The 25768-nt window shown below is 41.6% G+C and overlaps 1 protein-coding gene across 6 annotated transcripts in view; it reads left to right on the forward strand.

The window, feature by feature from the left end:
- The window catches only part of EIF2AK2 (eukaryotic translation initiation factor 2 alpha kinase 2), an 89797-nt gene that overhangs the window by 46803 nt on the left and 17226 nt on the right, over positions 1–25768 (forward strand). For 3 of the 6 annotated variants that reach the window (XM_085015893.1, XM_021085862.2, NM_214319.1), the window contains 9 exon segments: positions 775–898; positions 1267–1346; positions 1502–1598; positions 4765–4799; positions 13710–13772; positions 15319–15441; positions 18956–19072; positions 21194–21374; positions 24830–24958. In XM_085015893.1, the coding sequence (XP_084872019.1) occupies positions 896–898; positions 1267–1346; positions 1502–1598; positions 4765–4799; positions 13710–13772; positions 15319–15441; positions 18956–19072; positions 21194–21374; positions 24830–24958 (828 nt within the window). In that variant the 5' untranslated portion in view covers positions 775–895. 6 annotated transcript variants of the gene reach the window in all.

The following is a 25768-nucleotide window of genomic DNA, read 5'->3' on the forward strand; positions in this document are numbered from 1 at the left end:
TCTGGACACTCATCCAAGCTTCCTAGTTTTTCCTTCACAGTCTAGTGGGAAAGACTTACCCTGGTAGGGTGTGTTTCCCTCTATGGCAAATAATACTGGAATAATTCTGTAGCACTATGTGGTAACTCCATGATACAAATTGCCATGTCAATGCTTTGCCACCTTAAATATAGTTCTTATATAATTGTCCAATCCTTGCCTAACCACAAGTGTCCTGACAGCATGGGGTGTCTGTGGGGATTTTCTTAGTTTTTTTTGTGCACACGAACAGGGGGCAGAAAATGCTGAAGTTAGAGCTGAAGTTAGGGATGAAGTTAGCTGAAGTTGCCCCTTCCCCATAAAACACTGTAATCTTATTATTTCTCCTCTATAAGCCTCACTTCCTTTACTGGCTCTTTCTTTCTAGTTGAACATCTCTGAAAAATTCACTGGATCTCTCTCTTCCTTCTCTACCTTCATATCTTTTGACTTTTAAGGAATTAAAAAATAAATCACCACTTAGTACCTTAATGCCAGATCTTTCAGTGAAGCAACAAAGGATTAGAAGTTGCCTGGAAAATACAAGGGGAAATGTCAGCCTATCTTGCTTATTCTAGCAAAATGGTCAGCCATCTCACTGAAGATTTCAATGAAAGAAGCTACGAACTATGAATTTACCTATTCAATTAGTTTTACATTTGGGTCGTTGTTAATGTGTGTTTTTTTCCAAGTCATAAGTTAGATGTACTGCTTTTTGGTATTAGAGTTAATCCTACTCTTCATCATTTCTCCTAGATTTCATTATAAATGCAAAATCGGACGGAAGGTATATGGTAGTGGTGTAGGATCCACTAAACAGGAGGCAAAACAATTGGCTGCCAAACAGGCTTATGAAAAGTTACAGTCAGAAAACTTTATGGTATGTACTGCCTTTGGATTTCATTTTTACATTTAAAAGTTCTCTCTGAAGTTGATTCGAGGTTTGATGGTATTTAGATGATGCCAAGACAGCCAATCACATAGCAAAAGGATTCCTCCACTGTATGTTCCACCAACAAGCCGTGAGCCGTGTGACCGCAAGGATCCAGAGGGATCATAGTTCTGTTGACAAACTCAGGGTTGCATGTTTCTTTTTTTAAATCCATATCAAACATCCATAAAAAAAAATCCCGTAATTCTTTATGACTGTCAGTCTGGTAATGGGGAGAAATTCATGTGGTAATTTGTTCACAGAGACTCAGCCACTCTGGAGAAGTAATTTAGTTGTGCTTAAATTAACTCTTTCAGAATGCTGACCCACCATCCTCTAGTTGTCTCAGTACTGCGAGCAGTGACATCCAAAGCAGCTCTCCCACAACGAGCACATCGTAAGTGAACAAACAACTGGGTTATTTAACAAATTCACAGTGTAGCCTGAAAGTGCAAATATGTTTAATGTTTAAGAAGGATTTAGAAAAAGTAGTTACTGATCAACAAAAAATAGGCAAAATTCATAAGCTAATAGTTCTCCCTTTTCTTGTAGGGCTTCAGAGTCAGCAACTGAAAATGGCTTCTCAGCAAATACGTCAGAAAGCAGTGATAACAGTGACAGATTAAACAATTCTGTCCTATCTCCAGTGGTACAGTATTTGTCTCTAAGCTTCCTAATTAATCTTATCTCCTTTGTTTCCTCATTTAAAAATGACCTCCGGTATCCAACCATAATTTTTCTACCTTTTTCTCATGTATTCTCTCTCTCTCTTTTTTTTTTTTTTTTTTTTTTTGTATTTTCTAGGGTTACACTCGAGGCATATGGAGGTTCCCAGGCTAGGGGTCTAATCAGAGCTGTAGCCGAGGGCTTCGCCAGGGCCACAGCAACGCCAGATGCAAGCTGCCTCTGAGACCTACATCACGGCTCACAGCAACGCCAGATCCTTAACCCACTGATTGAGGCCAGGGATCGAACCCACAACCTCATGGTTCCTAGTTGGATTCATTAACCATTGAGACATGACGGGAACTCCCTCATGCATGCTTACTAAATCAAAATATTTGGCAGTCTTTTCACTGTCTCTTTTTTCTTTCTTTCTTTCTTTTTCTTTTTCTTTTTCTTTTTTTAGGGCCACACTCATGGCATATGAAGGTTCCCAGAGTAGGGGTTGAATTGGAGCTACAGCTGCCAGACTATGCTACTGCCACAGCAACAGCAGATTTGAGCCACATCTTCAACCAACACAGCAATGCCAGAGCCTTGACCCACTAAGCAAGGTCAGGGTTGAATCCACAATCTTATGGTTCCTATTTGGATTCTTTTCCACTGCACCACGACCGGAACTCCTTCTCCTTTCTTTATAAATTCCCATTCCTCATATGCAAAATTTTTCTACTCTTCACTCCCATCTTTCTCTCCCTACTCACTTTTGTATTTCATATATTCCAATGATCTGGCTTCAGCTTTTCTTTCAGTTGGACAGTACTTACATGGTTTATTAATAGAGTTCTGCTTCCATTTTATAAAACCAAAACTAAATTTAAAAATCAGATAATTTTTTTTTAATGGCTGCACTCTGAGGCATATGGAAGTTCTTAGGCCAGGGATTGAATCTGAGCCTCAGCTGCAATCTATATACATGCCTCTAACCCACTACCCTGGGTTAGGGATCAAACTTACACCTCCACAACAAGCTGAGCTGCTGCAGTCAGATTCTTTTGTTGTTGTCGTTGTTTGTCTTTTGTCCTTTTTTTAGGGCCACACCCGTGGTTTTTAGGTTCCCAGGCTAGGGGTCTGTGGAGCTGTTGCTGCCTGCCTACGCCAGAGCCACAGAAATGCCAGATCTGAGCCACGTCTGCAGCCTACACCACAGCTCATGGCAATGCCAGATCTTTAACCCATTGATCGAGGCCAGGGATCGAACCCACAACCTCATGGTTCCTAGTCGGATTCGTTTCCACTGAGCCACAGCAGGAACTCCTGCAGTCAGATTCTTAACCCACTGAGCCACAGGGGGAACATCCAGATAATTTTTTGATGATTGGTGTTACCAAATATCCTATTTATAAATAACTACAAACAAATCAATGATAAAAAGGTAAGCAACTCAACAGAAAAAAATACAAAAGAGCTGAACAGGTAGTTCAGAGAAGAGATACCCAAAGGGGCAAAAAACATATGAAAAAATGCTTTGCTTCATAGTCATCAGGAAAATGCAAATCAAAAGAGCATTTAGGATTTCCCATCGTGGCACAGTGGTTAACGAATCCGACTAGGAACCATGAGGTTGCGGGTTCGATCCCTGCCCTTGCTCAGTGGGTTAACGGTCCGGCGTTGCCGTGAGCTGTGGTGTAGGTTGCAGACACGGCTCGGATCCTGCGTTGCTGTGGCTCTGGCATAGGCCGGTGGCTACAGCTCCGATTGGACCCCTAGCCTGGGAACCTCCATATGCCGCAGGAGCGGTCCAAAGAAATAGCAAAAAGACAAAAAAAAAAAAAAGAGCACTTAGAGGGAGTTCCTGTTGCAGCTCAGAGGTATCGAATCCAACTAGTATCCATGAGGATGTGGATTTGATCCCTGACCTCGCTCAGTGGGTTAAGGATCCATGAGCCAAGGTGTAAGTCACAGATACGTCTCAGATCTGGCCTTGCTATGGCTGTGGCTGGCAGCTGCAGCTCCAATTCAAGCCCTAGCCTGAGAACTTCCATATGCTACAGGTGCCTAAAAGGCAGAAAAAAAGGTACCATTTTAAACCCATCCTATTGACAAAATTTGAGTCTGGCAATTGTAAGCATTAACACAACTCTGTTCCTGTTATAGCTTTTATATGCTGCTGGTGGATATATAAATTGGTACAATCCTTTTAGGGAGCAATTTGGCAGCATGTAATAGAGTCAAGGGTGTGCCAGTCCTGCTGCCAAGCAGCTCTGTTCCTAGGTATGTATTCTAGAGAAACGTGCATATCTGTGCACAGAGAAACATGTATATGTGTTTTTTGCATCATTATTTGCGACAGGAAGAGATTGGAAAGAAATAATGCCCACTTACAGATGTCTATATTAATAATAATGTAGTCATCATGCAATACTGAAGCTGGCAGGTGATATGGTTTCAAGAAATCTTAGTCTAGAATTCCCTTGTGGTGCAGTGGGTTAAGGCTCTGACATCGTCCTTGCAGTGGCTTGGGTTGCTGCTGTGGTACATGTTCAGTCCCTGGCCCGGGCACTTCCATATGCCATGGGCGTGGCCAAAGAAAAAAGAAAAAGAAGTCTGATGCTCCACACTTTGTCAGCATACTAGAGTTGTAAGAGAACCATAAAACCTACCAGGATAAAAGTGAATATGAGTGAAGAAGAGCTACATGAAATTGATTTTTGAGAGCGATGTCTAAGATTCCTCTTTTTTGGCTAAATGTATAAGTTATTCATTTGTCCTCAAAATGAAAATATTTTAAACTAGATCCCTGGGCCCCTTCTGTGTCTTTATTAGCACTGAATAGTTGTGATGCACAACTTGCTGAGATCCGCTGGCCATATGCCATACCTGGAGAATCAGTACATGCCCTACAATTTGTCTGTTTTGTCCTTCCTACCATATCTGTCTGGTTTCTATAATTGATGAGAACATTGATATAGCCAAGTGCACTGAAAGCAGGGTTTGGTGAGAGCATATAAATTGATGAAGCTGTTAATCTAGGGACAGAAAAAAAAAAATGGTCGCAGAACCATCTAGAAATACAGGAGAAAGGATGGTGAGGAAAAGAAAGATGATTGATTAAATCATCTGAAACCATTTTCCATTTTCTTTTGTTATAGAATAGTTCTGGAAGTCATCCCCAGAGGGTACAAAGGTGAGTATCATTCTACATTGACCATGCTTCGGAATGCAGTTTTGTTTTAGACTTAGTCTTATTTATTAAGTCTTTGGTTTTTGTAGAGTATTGTCATGCCCTTATTTGAGTGAAGTTTCAGGAGTAGAAAGCATGACTAAGGCTCGCTGAAATCTTCAAAGATACAAACAAATCGTTTTAATTATATAGAGAAATCTTTGAACACACGCACACACTACATTGTAGACATAAAGGCCTGTGGGGGCATTGATAGAGTAATTGGTTAAGGGCATTATTTTGGATGAAGCTGACAAAGGAAGTGGGCTTGAGGAAGTGTTTTCAAGAGACAACAAGGTAGGGTTTATTTTGCAGACAAGCAGGTGGGGTAGAGATGGTGTCATCACTCAGGGAAGGAAAAAGAGATCAAATGTTATGTAAGTTATGGCAACTTGGTTTCTTGAACTAAAGAGAAAAGGCAGGATGTCAATAGAGTCAGCAGTGAGAGTGAGATGGCACCAGGATAGTCTTTCTCAACAGTAGGTAACCTTTGCAGAAAGATGATGCCTGATGCAGGTGTTTGGATGGAGAGAAGAGATCTGTGTGTGAGATGATCAGACTGTCAGCCATGGTCCTAATGGCAGGGAGGAAGGAGGAGGAGAATGTGTGAGATAGACCGTAAAGGAAGTGTAGACATGACTGGAAGGAAAAGAGAGACCTGGGTGAAGAAGATGCTAAGGAAGAAGCATTAGAAGATTGTTCCTCATGGATGAGATGCAGATAAGAATCACAGCACTGATGGTGTTAAGGGAGTTGAAGATGTGACAGCTTAGAGGGAAGATGGCAATTTGGATTTGTTTAGTTTTAGGTAGCTTTTGGACTTCCCATTGCAGGGGGCTTCTCACCAGCAAGGAATAAAGGATGAAGGAGGCACAGCCAGGATGAAAGTTCAAGGAGACACACTTCCTGAGGTTTTGAGTCTTGAGGGAGAAAAGGAGGGGCTAGTGGCATGCCAACAATGAATGGGTTAAGGCTGAAAAGGAAACCAGGCAAGGAGTGAAAAATTATTGGAGAACAGAGAACCATAATTATATCGTTTATTTATTTATTTATTTATTTTTTTATTATTTTCCCACTGTACAGCAAGGGGGTCAGGTCATCCTTAGATGTATACATTGCAGTTACAGTTTTTTCCCCCACCCTTTCTTCTGTTGCAACATGAGTATCTAGACATAGTTCTCAATGCTATTCAGCAGGATCTCCTTATAAATCTATTCTAGGTTGTGTCTGATAAGCCCAAGCTCCCGATCCCTCCCACTCCCTCCCCCTCCCATCAGGCAACCACAAGTCTCTTCTCCAAGTCCATGATTTTCTTTTCTGAGGAGATGTTCATTTGTGCTGGATATTAGATTCCAGTTATAAGTGATATCATATGGTATTTGTCTTTGTCTTTCTGGCTCATTTCACTCAGGATGAGATTCTCTAGTTCCATCCATGTTGCTGCAAATGGCATTATGTCATCCTTTTTTATGGCTGAGTAGTATTCCATTGTGTATATATACCAACTCTTCCGAATCCAATCATCTGTCGATGGACATTTGGATTGTTTCCATGTCCTGGCTATTGTGAATAGGGCTGCAATGAACATGCGGGTGCATGTGTCTCTTTTAAGTAGAGCTTTGTCCGGATAGATGCCCAAGAGTGGGATTGCAGGGTCATATGGAAGTTCTATGTATAGATTTCTAAGGTATCTCCAAACTGTTCTCCATAGTGGCTGTACCAGTTTACATTCCCACCAGCAGTGCAGGAGGGTTCCCTTTTCTCCACAGCCCCTCCAGCACTTGTTATTTGTGGATTTATTAATGATGGCCATTCTGACTGGTGTGAGGTGATATCTCATGGTAGTTTTGATTTGCATTTCTCTTATAATCAGCGATGTTGAGCATTTTTTCATGTGTTTGTTGGCCATCTGTATATCTTCCTTGGAGAAATGTCTATTCAGGTCTTTTGCCCATTTTTCCATTGATTGATTGGCTTTTTTGCTGTTGAGTTGTATAAGTTGCTTATATATTCTAGAGATTAAGCCCTTGTCAGTTGCATCATTTGAAACTATTTTCTCCCATTCTGTAAGTTGTCTTTTTGTTTTCTTTTTGGTTTCCTTTGCTGTGCAAAAGCTTTTCAGTTTGATGAGGTCCCATGGGTTTATTTTTGCTCTAATTTCTATTGCTTTGGGAGACTGACCTGAGAAAATATTCATGATGTTGATGTCAGAGAGTGTTTTGCCTATGTTTTCTTCTAGGAGTTTGATGGTGTCCTGTCGTATATTTAAGTCTTTCAGCCATTTGGAGTTTATTTTTGTGCATGGTGTGAGGGTGTGTTCTAGTTTCATTGCTTTGCATACAGCTGTCCAGGTTTCCCAGCAATGCTTGCTGAATAGACTTTCCTTTTCCCATTTGATGTTCCTGCCTCCCTTGTCAAAGATTAATTGACCATAGGTGTCAGGGTTTATTTCCAGATTCTCTCTTCTGTTCCATTGGTCTGTCTGTCTGTTTTGATACCAGTACCACACTGTTTTGATGACTGTGGCTTTGTAGTATTTCTTGAAGTCTGGGAGAGTGATGCCTCCTGCTTGGTTTTTGTTTCTCAGGATTGCTTTGGCGATTCTGGGTCTTTTGTGGTTCCATATAAATGTTTGGATTGTTTGTTCTAGTTCTGTGAACAATGTCATTGGTAATTTGATAGGGATTGCATTGAATCTGTAGATTGCTTTGGGTAGGATGGCCATTTTCACAATATTGATTTTTCCAATCCAGGAACATGGAATATCTTTCCATTTCTTTACATCTTCTTTGATTTCTTTGATTAAGGTTTTATAGTTCTCAGCATATAGGTCCTTTACCTCTTTGGTCAGGTGTATTCCGAGGTATTTGATTTTGTGAGGTACAATTTTAAAAGGTATCATTTTTTTGTATTCCTTTTCTAATGTTTCATTGCTGGTATACAGAAATGCAACTGACTTCTGAATGTTAATCTTATATCCTGCTACTTTGCTGAATTTATTAATCAGTTCAAGTAGTTTTGGGGTTGAGTCCTTAGGGTTTTCTAGGTATAGTATCATATCATCTGCATACAGTGACAGTTTGATCTCTTCTCTTCCTATATGGATGCCTTTTATTTCTTTTGTTTGTCTAATTGCTGTGGCTAAGACTTCCAAAACGATGTTGAAGAGCAGTGGTGAGAGTGGGCATCCCTGTCTTGTTCCAGATTTGAGTGAGAAGGCTTTCAGTTTTTCCCCATTGAGGATTATATTTGCTGTGGGTTTATCATAAATGGCTTTGATTATATTCAGGAATGTTCCCTCTATACCCACTTTGGCGAGGGTCTTGATCATGAATGGATGTTGAACTTTGTCAAATGCTTTTTCTGCGTCTATTGAGATGATCATATGATTTTTGACCTTTTTTTTGTTAATGTGGTGTATGATGCTGATTGATTTGCGTATGTTGAACCATCCTTGTGAACCTGGGATGAACCCAACCTGGTCGTGGTGTATAATTTTTTTGATATGTTGTTGGATTCGGTTGGCTAAGATTTTGTTGAGAATTTTTGCATCTATATTCATCAATGATATTGGGCGATAGTTTTCTTTTTTGGTGGTATCTCTGCCTGGTTTTGGAATGAGGGTGATGGTGGCCTCATAGAATGTCTTTGGGAGTATTCCTTCTTCTTCAACCTTTTGAAAGAGTTTAAGGAGGATGGGCACCAATTCCTCTTTATATGTTTGATAAAATTCACCTGTGAAGCCATCTGGTCCTGGACTTTTATTTGTAGGGAGTGATTTTATGACCTCTTCAATTTCATTTCTAGTGATCGGTCTGTTCAGTTGGTCTGTTTCTGCTTGATTCAGTTTTGGCAAGCTGTAAGATTCTAGAAAATTGTCCATTTCTTCCAGATTGTCAAACTTGTTGCCATACAGTTGTTCATAGTATTCTCTTATGGTTTTTTGTATTTCTGCTGTATCCATTGTGATTTCTCCTTTTTCATTTATAATTTTGGTTATTTGGGTTCTTTCTCTCCTCTTTTTAGTGAGTCTGGCCAGGGGTTTGTCAATTTTGTTCACCTTTTCAAAGAACCAGCTCTTGGTTTTATTAATTTTCTCTATTGTTTTTTGAGTCTCTATTTTATTGATTTCTTCTTTGATCTTTATAATTTCCTTCCTTCTGCTGACTTTAGGACTTTTTTGTTCTTCTTTTTCTAATTCGTTTAGGTGGAGGGTTAAGTTGTCAATTTGGGATCTTTCTTCTTTTTTGAGAAAGACCTGGATTGCTATAAATTTCCCTCTGAGCACTGCTTTCGCAGCATCCCATAGATTTTGAGAGGTTGTGTCTTCATTATCATTTGTTTCAAGGTAGTTTTTAATTTCCTTCTTGATTTCCTCATTGACCCATTGGTTTTTTAGTAGCATGTTGTTTAGTCTCCATGGAGTAGGTTTTTTCTCTTTGCTTTTCCCATGGTTGATTTCTAATTTCATGGCATTGTGGTCAGAGAAGATACTTGAGATAATTTCTATGCTCCTAAATTTATTGAGATTCGCTTTGTGTCCCAATATGTGGTCGATTCTTGAGAATGTTCCATGAGCATTTGAGAAGAATGTGTATTCTGCTTTTTTTGGATGTAATGTCCTGAAGATATCAATTAAGTCTAACTTTTCTATTGTTTCCTTTAGGATCTCTGTTGCTTTATTGGTTTTCTGTCTAGAGGATCTGTCCATTGATGTGAGGGGGGTATTTAGGTCTCCTACTATGATTGTATTCTCATCAATATCTCCCTTTATGTCTGTTAATATTTGTTGTGTGTATCTGGGTGCTCCTGTATTTGGGGCATATATGTTGACAATAGTAACATCCTCTCCTTGGATGGATCCCTTAATCATTAAATAGTGTCCTTCTTTGTCTTTCTTTATGCCTTTTGTTTTAAAGTCTATTTTGTCTGATATGAGTGTTGCGACTCCTGCTTTTCTGTCATGTCTATTGGCGTGAAATATTTTTCCCCACCCTTTCACTTTCAATCTATATGTATCTTTTGTCTTAAGGTGAGTTTCTTGTAGGCAGCATATTGAAGGTTTTTGCCTTTTTATCCACTCAGCCACTCTGTGTCTTTTGATTGGGGCATTCAGTCCATTGACATTTAAGGTGATAATTGATAGATGATTATTTATTGCCATTTGAACCTCGTGTTCCAGTTGATTCTATGGTTTTCCATTTTTTTTTTTTTTGGTTGGATGGTCTCCTGTTATTATCTGCTTGAGTGGTTTTTTTTTTCATTTTTTGCAAATGCAATATTTGGTTTTGGCTTGTGATTGCCCTGTTTTTTAAGTATGCTAACCCCTTCCCATAAATGTGTGTTTTAGCCTGATGGTCCTGTAAGTTCAAACACTTCATTACTATATTAAAATTAAGAAGAGAGACATACATATAAACAAAAAGGGTTATTTACCTCCTGACATCCCTTGCCCACATTTTATGGTTTTGATGACTCTTTTTTATTTTTTTCTTTTTAATTTTATTTTGTTTGAAGCATGTTCATGATTAAATCTGTATGCTGGCTTATTTGAGTGACTTCTCTCTGATTGCAGTTTCCTCAGTCCTAGTTCTTCCTCTTCTTCTTCTTTTTTTTTTTTTCTTTTCTTTTTTCTTCCCTTTCCTTCCTTTCTTTTTGGTTTAGAGAAGCCCTTTCAATATTTCCTTTAACCTGGGTTTTGTGTTGCTGTATTCTTTAAGTTTTTGTTTGTTGGGAAAAATTTTTATTTCCCCTTCTATTTTAAATGTTATTCTTGCTGGATAGAGTATTCTAGGTTGCATATTTTTTCCCTGTAGCACTTTAAATATCTCTTGCCATTCCCTCCTGGCCTGTAGTGTTTCTGTAGAGAAATCAGCTGATATTCTTATGGGGGTTCCCTTGTAGGTAACATTCTGTTTTTCTCTTGCTGCCTTGAGGATCCTCTCTTTATCACTAACTTTTGCCATTTTTATTATGATGTGTCTTGGTGTGGGTCTGTTTGGGTTCAGTTTGTTTGGGGCCCTCTGTGCTTATTGTATCTTGAATCCAGTATCCTTTAGATTTGGGAAGTTTCCAGCAATAATTTCTTCAAATATATTTTCCATTCCCTTATCTTTTTCTACTCCTTCTGGAATTCCTATTATGCGTAGATTGGCCCGCTTTATATTATCCCATAGGTCTCTTATATTGCTTTCCAGTTTTTTGATTCGGTTTTCTGTCTGTTGACCAGATTGAGTGATTTCCATTATTCTATCTTCCATATCACTGATTCGTTCTTCTGCATTATTCATTCTGGTTTTTACTGCCCCTAGTTCAGTTTGCATCTCTGCAAATGAATGTTCTAGTTTTTCTTGGCTCCTCCTTATATTTTCTAGTTCCTTTCTGAGGGTATCTGCATTACTGTTCATATCTTCTCTTAATTCCTTCAGTATTTTCACTATTTCTCTTTTGAACTCCAGGTCTGTCAGACTGCTGAGATCTGTTTCATTGTTGACTGTTTTAGGTGAGTTCTCCTGTTGGTTTGACTGGGAGTGGTTTCTCAGCTTCTTCATCTTGCTTGTTGTTTTCTTTCTCCTGAGGGAGTTGTACTCTCCGTGATCGGGCAGTGTTTGCCTTGTCACTGCCGTGGAATATTTCCTGAGGGCTGGCGTTGTTGGTCAATCTTTTTTGAGGCAGTGTGGCTTTTCTGGAGTGTTGATGGGGCTAACAGTGTTTCTTTTAAGCAAAGGAGGACTTCCTGAGGGCAGACAGGACTGAGAGGTCCACACCGAGATGGTAGCAGATTTCACTTGGCCATGCAGAGCTTGCTCTGGTGTTTTTAGGCTGTGGGGTTCTTGCAGGGGGTTGGCGGTGTTGGGCAGCCGCTTTTTAGGGGTGCATCACCCCCTGGGGGCTGGAGCAGCTATCTGGGGCACTGAGAACCTGAGAGGCTCTTCCCTAGGGCAGCCCAACTCAGAAGGACAGCCTGAGAATGTAGGCGGATCTTTTCACAGTCTGGCTGAGCTTGTTGCAGCTTTTCTGGGCTGCAGGGGGTCCTGCCTGGAGCTGGCAGTCCTATGCAGCTGGTCCACTAGAGCATCCCCTGGGGGCTTGGGCGGGTAGCAGGGCCGTTGGAAACCGAAGAGGCTCCTCCCCGGGGCAACCCGACTCAGAAAAACCGTCCAAGAATTAGGCCGATCTATTCACAGCCTGGCTAAGCTTGTTCTAGCTTTTCTAGGCTGCAGGCCTTTTCTCGGGGGCTGGTGCTGTTTGGTGCTGCTCTGCGGAAGTGTAGCCCCTCCAAAGGGCAAGCAGGCCTGTGCAGGGACAGCCCCTGCGGTGGTAGGCTTCAGGCAATTGTTGAGGCCAGCCCTCCTGGATGGCAGGCAGCCCCAGGTCCGTGAGAGCGTAGGGCGTGGCGGGGGTGGGGGGAGGGGATGCACTGGGAAGCAGAGTTTTCAGCTAGCTAGCAGGCCTGTAAGCTTGCTGTGGCGTGGGGGGTATTCTATGGGGACCCACCCCTTCTTCTCTCCCCTCCCCAGCACGGGCGCAGACCAGGCTCTTCTCCCAGGTTCCCTCTGATGTGGCTTTCCCCTTCCCCACTCCTGGAGTATTGCTCCCTTCCTCTGCGACAGCTTTGTTTTCTAGTCTCCCAGGCAGTCTCTGCCCCGTCAACTGGTTTCTAGACCTCCCAAGCAGTTTCCGCTCTGCCCCGCCCCCCTAGCCCGGGGACTAATCTCTGGAGCCGAGGTCTCGGTGCCCAGCCCCCGCCCCGGCGGCGCCCCCCGGCCCTTTCTCGGGGACTAACCTTCTGCGGCGAGGTCTCGGTGCCCAGCCCCCACCCAGGCGTCCCCCGGCCCTTTCTCAGGGATTAACCTTCGGAGGCGAGGTCTCGGTGTTCAGCCCCCACCCAGGCGTCCCCCGGCTCCCTCTCGGGGACTAACCTTCGGCGGCGAGGTCTCGGTGCCCAGCCCCCACCCGGCGTCCCCCGGCCCCCTCTCAGGGACTAACCTTCGGCGGCGAGGTCTCGGTGCCCAGCCCCCCTCCCAGGCGTCCCCTGGCCCTTTCTCAGGGATTAACCTTCGGAGGCGAGGTCTCGGTGTTCAGCCCCCACCCAGGCGTCCCCCGGCCCCCTCTCGGGGACTAACCTTTGGCGGCGAGGTCTCGGTGCCCAGCCCCCACCCAGGCGTCTCAATTTTTGGTGACTCTGCCCGTAGTTCAGATGGTCCGTTGGGTTCTTGATCGGCTTTTCCGTACTCCAACTTACTGCTACACTCTTCTCTGCATCTGGAGATTCCTCTGGTTCGTTTGATCTTTCGCCTGGTAGGTGACTTTCCAGGGTGCGGGATCCCTTTCTCCTCCGCAGTTCCCTTTCGGGAGCCCCCGTCTCGCTCGGATTCACCTTCTCTCACTCTCCTCTTTTCTCCTGTTCTGCCCAATAATGTCACGAATTTCTTGCCGTTATTGGAGTTTAGGTTCCTCTGCCAGCGATTGGTTGCTGTTCTGTGCGAGTCATTTATTCTGTAGATGTGCTTTTTTTGTTGTGTTTGTGGGAGAGGGCGAGCGTGTCTTCCTACTCCTCCGCCATCTTGTCCTCCACCTATATCGTTTATTAAAAAAAAAAAAGGTAAGCACTTGCTACCCCATTATTCTAATAGTTGACTCAAAATATAAAAAGCCTAGAGAGTTCCCTGGTTATCTAATGGTTAGGATTTGGCACTTTCACTGCTGCAGCCCAGGTTCAGTCCCTGGTCTGGGAACTGAGATCCCATGGCAAGCTGTTGCAAGCCCGGCCTATATAAATAAATAAGTAGCCTGGTGCATGGTATAAAACCTGCTCTAAGCAAGTTACATTTGATTTCGGTTTTGAGTTTACCTACTTCTCTTCACTTGTAGAATTTTGGCACCTACATTTACCTCGCCCATGAAGGAAGAAAACAAACACAGCTTGAACCCCAGGTAAGAGGGAAAACTGTAAGAAAGTGTTTGGTTTAAGGATATTCTGTTTCTTTGACCAAAGTTTCTTAAGGGACTATTGAACATCAGGCAGGTTAAATTTTACTTCTACCTAAACAGTTGGGGTTTTACCACAATCAGTCCCACAAAGGATCATGATCTCTGGGAAGAGTAGAGTTTAGATGAATTCGAATGGAATGTGGGACGTGCAGATCTGTATGATACTCACATGGATTCCTCTGACATCTGTCGAAGTTTTCAATATTGAAAAGCAAATATTTCTATAAACCAGTGTTTTTTTTGTTTTGTTTTGTTTTTTTCCCAACACAAGTACTCCTGCAGGAATCAGAATAGATCCTCTTGGGCCTGGTTTACATTTTCCAGCTCCATACCAGATTTCACTTTGAAAAAGGGCTTCTTTTATGGTGGCTCATATGTTTGGGATTAAATAAAGTAAAGCAAAGGAAGCCTCTTTGCAGTAGGAGAGCATTGAATACAAGATTAAAGAAACAATAAAGAAACAACAAATATTTAATAAGTACACTAATATATACCAGGCACTGTGCTGGGCATTGAGTTTACAGGAGGAACAAACAGAAGCAGCTCCTGCCCTCCTAGGTAATGGGTGATTATTACGTGGAAAAGCCTATAATTACAAACTGCAGTCAGATGTTTGAAAGAAAAGCCATGACTTGGTTAGAAATGAAAACACGAGCCTTGGATTTAGAGTGAGAGGGGAGGCAAGACTTTTCCTGAGGTCATATTGATGGGGAGGCCCTGGGACTCTGCAGTGGAAGAGCACTGGGAAGGTGAAGGTGGGAAAGGTGATGCGAGTGTCAGGGGAGCAGAGAGAAGGCTGTGTGCTGGGAGGGCAGTGAGCAAGGGCCCGGGGCCAGGAGACAGCCAGAGAGGGAGGTAAAGCCAAATCAGCCCATGTAAGGGCTTTCTGGTTTTGGCTGAATGCAAGGGTAGGCTATGGGAGGGTTTAGGCAACAGAGGGACATGATCAGACTTGGTATTCTTCACACTGGTTGCTGTGTGGGTCATGAACTGGAGCAGGGGAAGGAGAGGAAATGGGGGTCCTGTGGACAGGTTCTGCAGGAGTCTGATGGAAGTTGACGGGAAGATAGCAGCAGGTATGTTTTGAAAGGAATTGGCAGGGCCTAGAGATGGAATCTGGGGCACGAGGGAGAGGAGAAACCCAGGGAGTTACAAACAGGCAGGCTCAGAGCATGTCCTCATTCAACAGCTAGGCGGTAGCTTCCTTCTAAAGTTTTATACTCAGGGCAATCCTCTTTACTGTGGCTTTTGTACAGCCAAGAGGTGATTGACTCCCAGAGGTGATCTGTTATGTTGGGAGGGGGGAGAGGGAAGAACTGTCTTTTGCGATTCAAGAGTTTTTGTAAAGTGGACCCTTCTTATCCAGAAGGGGAGAGGTTCTGTTTGTTATCAGTCCATTTCACCAGCAACATCAAGGGAAAATGGAAAAGTGGGGGTAGGGAGCAGTGAACTCTGAACATCAGAATAACAGTAGCGTTTATCTTTCAAGGTTTGTCGAAGATTTTATTCAAATAGAACCAATTGGCTCAGGTGGATTTGGCCAAGTTTTCAAAGCAAAACACAAGATTGATAAGAAGACTTATGTTATTAAACGTGTTAAATATGATTGCGAGTAAGTAGTAAATATTTTTCTTTTTTTTTTTTTTGAATGGGAAGGATGTTAAACCTGCACTGTTGTTTCTCATGTATCTCCCTTCTTCATTTGCGTATTATTTATTTTTTCTAGTCCTTGAAAATGTCATTTTACCATTAGGAGCTTGGCTTACTCTGAAATGATCTTACTTTACCATGGTTACTTCAATTAAAAAATGGATATGCCATTGATCATCCTTTTGAGGCTGTCCTGATGAAAATTAAAGTTATCAAATCATTTAGCTTAAGATGACCTTTGCATTTTTCTGGTCTCATCGCGTTATCTTACCGACAAAGAGATTGAGATCCAAAGATGTGAACTGATTTGTCAAAAGTAAAAGCTAGTTGGTATTTGTTCTAGTTGTCTATTATTACATAGTACAGCACTCCAAAACGCAGTGGCTTAAAAACACCAAGTTGTCATTATCTCTCATGGTCCTGTGTGTTGATTGCGCTCATCTGGGCCACTGTTTTTGGGGATTCCTCATGCATTTATAGCCAGGAGTCACCCACAAGGCTCTCTCACATGGCAAGCCATTGATGCTGGTTGTGAACTGCGTGTTCAGCTGGGACTGAATAGAGCACCTCCACATGGCCCCCTCTACGTGGTCTGGGCTTCTCACAACTTAGTGGCTGGGTTCTAAGGATTGTCCCCAGAGCAAGTCATCCCAGGAGGGAGCAGCAAAAGCTACTTTTGACATAGTCTTGCAAGTTTCACATTGATGTTGTTTGATTAAACAAAGTCACTGAGGCCAGCTCAGACTTGCAGGGAAGGCAAATAGACTCTACCTCTGCATCTGAGGAGTGATGTGTGTATGGGGAGGAAAGGAATTAATGATGATCATCTTTGGACACAATCTCCTATGTTGACAAGGTGGAGGTTTAGAATTCATCCTCTGGAATAACCAGCCATAACCAGAATAACTGTGTTCCTACTGTAACCCATTGCTCCCCATGTTTGTTTTAGGTATTATCTGTACTCCTTCCCACCCCACCCCAGTTACTAGAGAGCAGAACTCCTTCAGTAGGAAAACAAAGAGGAAGGAATTCTTGGAGTTCTGGCTGTGGTGAGGTGGGTCAGAATCCACCTGGGACCACTCGGGGTTCCATCCCTGGCCCAAGACCTTCCATATGCCAAGGATGCAGCCATTAAAAAAAGAAAAAGAGGAAGGAGTTCTTAAATCACATGTTTACCGGTTCGCCGGTTTTGATGTTGTTTTCTGGCAGTTGTTACTTTTGTAACTTGGCCAGACGGATCCCTCAAGGACTAGAGAAGGAGACGGAAAAGAGATAGAGGCTGAGGAAGATGACATGAGCAAAGGCGACTTGGGCATGGAGTTCTAGGGGCCCTTCATCTAGTCAGGCCAACCTACTTTCTGTCCCATGGACAATGCCTTGAAGTTGAAATAGCTTCATACCTGAGCAGCATTGAAACAAGACTTTTTCCTTCTTCATTGTTTTGCTTAACAGGAATGAAATACTGTTGTTCCTTCCATCCCATACCATCTTTTTTTTTTAATGATAATACTTTATGATATGGGCAGTATTTTGGACATTTCTAGCGGCATATAAATTGGTACAACACAGTTAAAAATACCCTTGGAAATACTGATCTTGAGCCATAAAAATGTTTATATAGGCTTTAACCTGGATTTCCTGTCTGGGAACCTGTTCTAAGGATATTTATTACCCAGATTATGGAAAAAGCTATACTAGAAGATATAAATCACAGTGTCATTAAGAACAGTGAAAAATTAGTACAAACAGAGATTGGCGTAACACGGTAAATCTACTCTAAAAAATTTTTTTTTTTTTTTTTTTTTTTTTTGCTTTTTAGGGCAGCACTCCCGTCAAATGGAGGTTCCCAGGCCAGGGGTCAAATTAGAGCTGTAGCCATTGGCCTACACCACGGCAACACAGAATCTGAGCCACATCTGCAACCTATACCACAGCTCAGGGCAACACCAGATCCTTAATGCACTGAGCGAGGCCAGGGATCAAACCTGAAACCTCATAGTTCCTAGTTGCGTTTGTTTCCGCTGCGCCATACCGACGGGAACTCCAGTCTAATAAATTAAAAAAAAAAATTAGTATGTTTTGTTCTCTCCCCTGATTAGAGGCTATTTTGCAGTCATTAAAAATAAGGCTTATATACTATAAATATTTGCACATGAAATGATGTGGTTCTGGAAGTTGCTTCAGAATAATCCAGGGGAAGATGAGGAAGTAGGTAACAGTATAAATGAAACAACATTGGCCAGGAGTTAATAACTGTTTCATCTGATGAAACAGTGATAGCCAGGTAGGGGTTCATTCTACTATTTGCTCTATTTTTCATACTTCTGAAGTCTTACATTAAAAAGTTTATACATGGTAGCTATACAGACTGTATAATAAAGAGGAAAATTATGAAGACAACATATTATGTGGGAAAAATAGAATAAAAATACATACCATAATGACAAATATATAAACATGTATATGAAGAAAAACTATAAGAAATAGTCTAAAATAATTGTGTTAAGATTGTTGATATGAGTAATTTTTTTCTTTATTTTTACAAATATTTTGTCATGTAGAACTTTTCAAATTAAAAAATTCTAAAATGTTTGCTTATCCTTTCTCCTTGAAATCTCGAATTTCTTTATTCCATTTAGCATAGAATTATCATAGCTGTTGACTACACATCCCTATAAAGCTCCTACATTGTGAAGTTTCATTTTTTCTGCATAGATCACCCCCTTTGTGTATTTTTGCCATACGTTGAAAATTCTGAATTGGGTCCTTTGTGCTGCTCAGATTATCTGCTCTTAATACCCAAATGGGGTTTGCTTATGAAATCCAACGTGATGTTAACATAAGTCTAAACAAAACGTAATAGATGAGTTAGCTCCAGAAAAAAAAAAAAATCACTGGCAGTTCACAGACTACTACAAATGACTTTTAAATCACCTAATGTTTGGAATAATTTGTCATTGCTTTTTCTTTTCTCTCACTTTTTTTTTTTTTTTTTTTTTTTTTTTTTGGTCTTTTTTGTCTTTTTAGGGCCACACCTGAAGCATATGGAGGTTTCTAAGCTAGGGGTCTAATCAGAGCTACAGCCGCTGGCCTACGCCAAAGCCACAGCAACACGGGATCTGAGCCGCATCTGCGACCTGCACCACAGCTCACAGGAACTCAGATCCTTAACGCACTGAGCGAGGCCAGGGATCAAACCTGCAACCTCATGGTCCCTAGTCGGATTCATTTCCACTGCGCCACGACGGGAACTCCTGCTTTTTCTTTTATTGCTGAGAGTGAGATCAGCTGTGCTTTTTCTGTGTTCACTTTTTCCTTTTGAGTATTCCTGGCTTCCATTCTAAAACTCAGAGTATGTGAACCATGGCAGCCGTTTGAAGGAAATGCAGGTAGTTGTCTCCTGTTGGTAGAGATGTTTTTTTGTTGTTATCAAAGATGTATACTGACCCAGGTATGTTCTCTGTTTCTTTAACCAGGAAGGTAGAGCGTGAAGTGAAAGCTTTGGCAACGCTTAAACATCCAAATATTGTTCTCTACTACGGTTGCTGGGATGGGAATGATTATGATCCTGAGCAAAGCATGAATACTTTAAGGTAACTAAAAAGAGATGCCCATAACTATAATAGGATGGAAGAAACTGTCCTTTACTGTTTGTGGGTCACCACATATGGCCATTAATTCTTACATTTAACAATCACAACTAGAAACATCCTTTGAGGCACTATTTTGACTTGATCTGCAGTTAAGCAGACTCTTCATTGCCTGCTTAATAATCTTTTCCTTGCTCATCTCGTTGCTCCAAGCTTCCTTTAAAAAAAAAAAGTTTTTCAGTTGTCCTCAGCTGTTTTCAGAAATCTCAGGTTTAGCTTTCCTGACTCCCTTGTTTAAGGTGAGGGCTTGCTCATGTGCCTGACTTCAGTCACTGCCAGCCATAAAAGCAGACATGGTCATAAATACAGACTCCTGAAGGTTTGAATGTGCTGTTCATGCTATACATGCTGCAATTGGAGGCTCCCTCTTCTGCTGTTGTCCCCTTCACTTGATTGGCGGGGTGCAGCCAGGGGTCTCTTTTTTTTTTTTTTCTTTTTCTTCTTTTTATGGCCATACCTGCAGCATATGGAAGTTCCCAGGTAAGGAGCCTCAGCTGCCAGCCATAGCATCACCTGATCAGAGCCACATCTGCTACTTATGCGTAGTAGCTTGGGGGCAGTGCTGGTTCTTAACTCGCTGAGTGAGGCCAGCGGCTATGTCATGTTCTTAACCTGCTGAGCTGCAATAGGAAGACATCCCAGGGGGTGTCTTTCAAATGCAGCTGCACCACTTATAGTGGGGTGGTGAGGAGTGAAAAGAATTGGGGACCTTGAGCTGTGATGGGGGGCACCCCACCTTGCAATACTCCTGTTTTGTCTGAGGTGAGTCAATGCAAAAGAGCTAAAGGGTTTTAAAGAGCTGGCACCTCCCTGTGAAGGTCACCAGCGTTTCCAGGGGACAGTCCTTTCAGTGCAGTCCTGAGGCCACTCTGGGCCTGTTCATTCACAGGCTCCTGACTCCAGCCCTGTCTCCACCCCATGTAATTGAGACCTTTATCATTGGTTTCAGGAGTGCTGTCAGCATACAGACTTCTTCAGCTTTTGGCAAATTACTGGCTCCCTCTTTTCTATATTCTAGTCAATATATGCTCAAAGAAGTTAAATTGAGGCCAGCTTAGTTCAGAGGAAAAAAAAAAAAAACTGCATGATTAGCAAAGTCAGTCCTCTCTGTTATATCTCATGGCAATCTGTTGGCACTTCTGTTAGGATTCCTATGCTTGAACTGTTATTTTAGGTTTATTTTTCCTTTATCTGTCTCCTGTCATCCTCATGACAGCAAGAATAGTGTCTAATTCATTTCTTATCTTGAGGTGCCTGTTCTGTGCCTTTCACAAAAGAGATGTTCAGTAGACCAATGGTGAATTAAAATGTTTTGAAATTACTGTATATAATAATGAAATTTGGTTTTCTGCAGTTCCATTGTATTTATGCTCCTATTCCTATCTATTAGCAAAGATAATCATGGTCCTTCAGCTTTAAAGAATGGGCTTAGCTAAAGAAATCTTTGGATGTCTGGGAACTTACGATTTAAACAAAGAATGGCTTATTATGTTTTGATTCAAATCTATTATTGTTAGATTTCTGTTTTGAGACCTGTTTGGTATTTTTAAGAAGATAAAGTTCCTAACATTTTTTTTTCTGTCTTTTTATGGCTGCTCCCGAGACATATGGAAGTCCCCAGGCTACGGGTAGAATCAGAGCTGCAGCTGTCCGCCTACGCCATAGCCACAGCAATACCAGATCCACGCCTTGTTTATGACCTGCTCCACAGCTCATGGCAGCACCGGATCCTTAATCCACGGAGCAGAGCCAGGGATCGAACCCACATCCTCATGGATACTAGTCAGGTTCGTTTCCGCTGAGCCACAATGGGATCTCCAACAATTTTTTTTTTTTTTTTTTTTTTTTTGTGCCTCACTCACAGTATGTGGAAGTTCCAGGGATTGAACTTCCAGGCCAGGAATTGAACCTTTGCCACAGTAGCAACCCAAGCTGCTTCAGTGGCAGTGCTGGATCCTTAACGTACTGTACCACAAGAGAACGCCTAAAAATGTATTTTTAAGTGTATTTTTTATATATTTATTTTTATTGCTAAATCTAACATCCTGTGAACTATATACCCAGATCAAAGACAAGGTGCCTTTTCATCCAAATGGAATACTGTGATAAAGGGACATTGGAACAATGGATTGACAGCCAAAGAAACAAGGAACCAGATAAATGTTTGGCTTTGGAATTCTTTGAACAAATAACAACAGGAGTGCATTATATACATTCAAAACAGTTAATTCATAGAGACCTTAAGGTAAGCGGAAAATGTCCTTTGTTAGGAATTGATAATTAATTTAAAAGTCTGTTTTGGAATTGATTGGCAGTCATGAGAAAATAACATCTCTGATCCTCTGAGGTTGGAATAGATCTAGAACTTGCCGCAAATACCAGTCTGTAGAACCACTCAGAAGGTCTCCAGGGCTAGTAAACTTTTTGGGACAGTGAGCTCTATAGAAAGAAGCTCATTCACTTCTAGTCCTATTTTTTGTACTGGCTGATAGTTACACCCTAGTTGTAAACACTTATAGCTTTAATATACTAAATATTTCCGTGCAGATAATTACTGTGGCTGGCACAGCCTGTTGGCTGCTCTGTCCCTGCCTCTACTGCTACTCAGGTTCGTCTGAGCAGCACAAGCGACTCCAGTGACGGGGGCTTTGGGAACATGGTTCTCCAAGTTTTCAGTCTTTACTCTTGAGGGCGGTCACAGCTTTTTAGGTCCAAAGTCTAGAATTTTCTTGGCATTTGGTTAGACATCTGTGCCTCACAATTGGAAATTCATAGTAATCTAAACTTTGGCACACAGAGCTTACCTTCATATTCTCTTTTTCTTCTGGCCTCCTAACTTCTTTCATGGTCTCGATGAACAGTTTCCCATTTCCTCCTCAAAATGAAAGAAGGGAGACAGAAGAGGCTTTCAGTCTCTCCTCCATACACTGTTCCCTCTGATTTGCCTACGGACATCACAAACTGGCCATGCTGAAACCCATCACCAACCTTTGCTCATGTTCTTGCATGGGACACTTTTCTGCTTGTCCCCTTTGGTCCCAATTCCTTTATGAGCCTTTCCTGATCACTCTGGATTAGATAGACGTGCCTTGTCTATATGGACCTTGGCTGTCAATTTACCCCACCTGTCTAAAAAAGCCAGAAATGAGAAACGAAGCAAACAATTTCCTGGAAAAAAAATTCTATGTATATAGTTGGGCCTAGGTAGGGAAAAATGACCCTTAAGTGGTATTGCTTCCCTGGCCTGCTGAGAGGCTGGATGTCTGATCCCTTCATGTTGGAGTTCACCTGGTTCCAAGATCTCTCTTTAACAGTATCTAAAGGTGTTCTTTAAAGTTGGAATGCTGTAAGGACTGCGTTCTAAAGGATACATTTAGAATGACTATACTTTCACTGTGAAACAAATCAAATATAGAGTTAAATAAGAAATGAAGCACAATTATCTATTTATACAATTATTTGCAAATAAATTATCTATTTACACAGTCATTTCCTCTACTATTTACACCGAGGTTTGGGTATCACCTCCCAGGCCCTCCTCAGGATGAGTTAGTGAAATCCTGATTGGTGCTGATGGGATTCTTGCTTCTGCTATCTGGTCTGCCAGTTCCCTCCTGTATCTTGCAATGCCTGTACCTGTGCCTTTGCATAGAATGTTCACTCTATTTCTGCGGATTCTCAAAGGTTAAACTTTAATACTACTGAGCCTTCTTTTTCATCTTCTTCAGCTTTTCTAGCTTCACTGCTACAGTTACTGCTTTCTGATATCTGAGAGAAGATGCATACAAAGACATGCACCTTATTTTGTGATGCTTTGCAAAATACCTGCTGCTGGTGGCTTTGCCAGGGAACAGTCTTTACCCAATGCCCCTATTCTATAAAGTCAACCAAATTTTACCACCTTCTGTCAGAATCTTGAGAACTAGACTAAAGATACTGGTGAGGGATATAGAGCCTTCTAGGGGTGAGGGCTTACAGCCTAATTGGCCCAGGTTCCTAAGACAGCCTCAACCTGATCATCAACCTTTATTCCTGTGCCTCCTGTATAAAGTTTATAACTTTTTTTATCCTTTACCACCCAACATTTTGCCTAGTCATATCATCACTGAATAGACTAAAAGTGGCATTGATTTTCTTTTTCTTTTTAGTAAGATATCAACAAGTAGCCTAATATTCTTATTAGACTGGCCCACCCAGCTTATATATTTAGACAGTATCCTAAATGCAACCTCCTGTTTCTCAGAGTCAGGTTATAGACTTGCGTGGGACCAGTAGTTGTACTTGCAAACCCAGACATTCCTACTTTGTAACTTGTAGGAAGGCAGAGGCACATTTTTCTCTCCACACTCCCACACATCAGCAGCTTTCCAACTGTGTTATCGGTGGTGGGTTCCAATCTAACAGTGGCTCGTTCTAATCTGACTGCTGATTTCTCCATGAGCCTTTTCAGACTGGTTCTCGGAAGCTCCTCTTTCAGCCTTCTTGGGCTTATGGTCTCGTCTCTTTCACTTTCTTTATGAGGCCCTCTAGTAAGTGTTGTCTCCTAGAGTCTGGTGTGTATGTATAGGCCAGTATTGTATTGAAAGTAGCCTTTTCAAGAATGACACAATATTAGTTTCCTCATCAACAACCTTCATGTTTTCATAGTTTTTGGAATATTGGTCAATACTTTCTAAAAGTTGTGTATGGAGTTCCCGTCGTGGCTCAGCAGAAACGAATCTGACTAGGAACCTTGAGGTTTGCGGGTTCCATCCCTGGCCTTGCTCAGTGGGTCAAGGACCCGGCGTTGCCGTGGGCTGTGGTGTAGGTCGCAGACATGGCTTGGATCCTGAATTGCTGTGGTTGTGGCGTAGGCTGGCAGCTACAGCTCCGATTAGACCCCTAGCCTGGCAACCTCCATATGCTGCGGATGTGGCCCTAAAAAGCAAATAAATAAAGAAATAAATAAAAGTTATGTAATGGGAAGACCATTCCTCGTTTTGTTCTTCCTTTTCTTTCTATTCTCCCCCCCCTTTTTTTCCTTCAATCTGCTTAAAGAACCACATAGAAAAAAATGTGTCCATTTAACTTGGTATCCCTTCAAGGATAGAGGGGATATGTTTGTAAAGAGGTTATCAGGAACTTGGAGAAATGGACATAAAGGAGGCCTCCCCAGGAAGTTCTGCACATGATATTCTGCAGAATTATTGGGAATAAACTCATTCTGAGAATCTCAAAACTGGAAGCAATCTTAAGGGTATCTACTTCAACCCCCATCAAATCCTGGACTCATATTTGCAACATTTCCACCAAGTGAGTGTCCAGCCCTGTCTTAAATACTTCCTGGGATGTGGAACTCTCTAAATTCCATTTTTTAAACCACATAATTAGTAGATCAGGATATATTAAAGCAAATTTTGTGATTATTTCCACCATCCAGTCCTGGATCCATCCCCTGGGACCATGCAGAGTGAATCCGCCTTCCACTTACCTTCAGATATTTAAGGCAGCCATGCCCAAAGCCTCTGCTGTCAGCCAAAGAGTCCTTACTTCCTCAGTGGCATTTTAAAGACTGATGATATTAAATTTCCTGTTTTGGGCTGCCTGTGTAAGGTGAATGCCTTATAAGTAAATATAAAAACTTAATATACTAAATATGATTTGGATGTTGATGACAGTCTGTCAAATTGGTACTTATAAATATAATTTTTTTTTCTGTAGCCAGGTAACATATTTTTAGTAGATACAAACCAAATAAAGATTGGAGACTTTGGACTTGTAACATCCCTGAAAAATGATGAAAAGCGGACAAGTCAAAAGGGAACTTTGCGATACATGAGCCCAGAACAGGTGAGATTGCCTTCCCTTCTGTTTATGTTTTTTACCTCTTTCATTTTTTTAACTATAAAAATGATAGACATCTCTCATAAAATTAAAACAGTACAGAAGTAAATAGAATAAAAGTGGAAAAATTCACCTTACCCTTCCTTTCTATTCCTACTCTTCTCACTAGAATTTGTGATTTATCCTTTTAAATCATTATCCTTGAGTTATTACAGTTATGTAGATACAGGAATTCTCTTGTGGTGTAGCAGGTTAAGGATCTGGTGTCATCCCTGCAACAGCTTGAGTCGCTGCTATGGTGAGGGTTTGATCTCTGGCCCGTGACCTTCCATTGAAAAAAGATATATAGACACAAATATATAGTTATAGAGACTTTTTAAACATAAAAAATACATACTTTTTTTTTTACAGGGATACTATAATGTTATTTTTGTGACAGTTTTTTAAAATTTGATTTATTTTATTTTGCTGTCTTTTTAGGGCTGCACCCGAAGCATATAGAGCTTCCCAAGCTAGGGGTCAAATCGGAGCTGTAGCCACTGGCCTACACCACAGCCACAGCAACGAAAGGTCTGAGCCATAACTGTGACCTACACCACAGCTCATGGCAATGACAGATCCTTAACCCACTGAGTGAGGCCAGGGATCAAACCTGTGTGCTCATGGATACTAGTCAGATTTTTTTCTGCTGAGCCACGACAGGAACTCCTCAACCATGTATCATAATCTTTCTACATCTATAGATCTGACACATTCTTTGAAGTAACTGTATTGTAGGCCAAAGTATTGAAATACCATAACTCATTTAACTATTTC

This window comes from Sus scrofa, chromosome 3, assembly GCF_054392235.1.
Source record: "Sus scrofa isolate SSC_HxYL_T2T_F1_AM1 chromosome 3, Sscrofa_HxYL_maternal_Yorkshire_Landrace_v2.0, whole genome shotgun sequence".
Classification (NCBI taxonomy): domain Eukaryota; kingdom Metazoa; phylum Chordata; class Mammalia; order Artiodactyla; family Suidae; genus Sus; species Sus scrofa.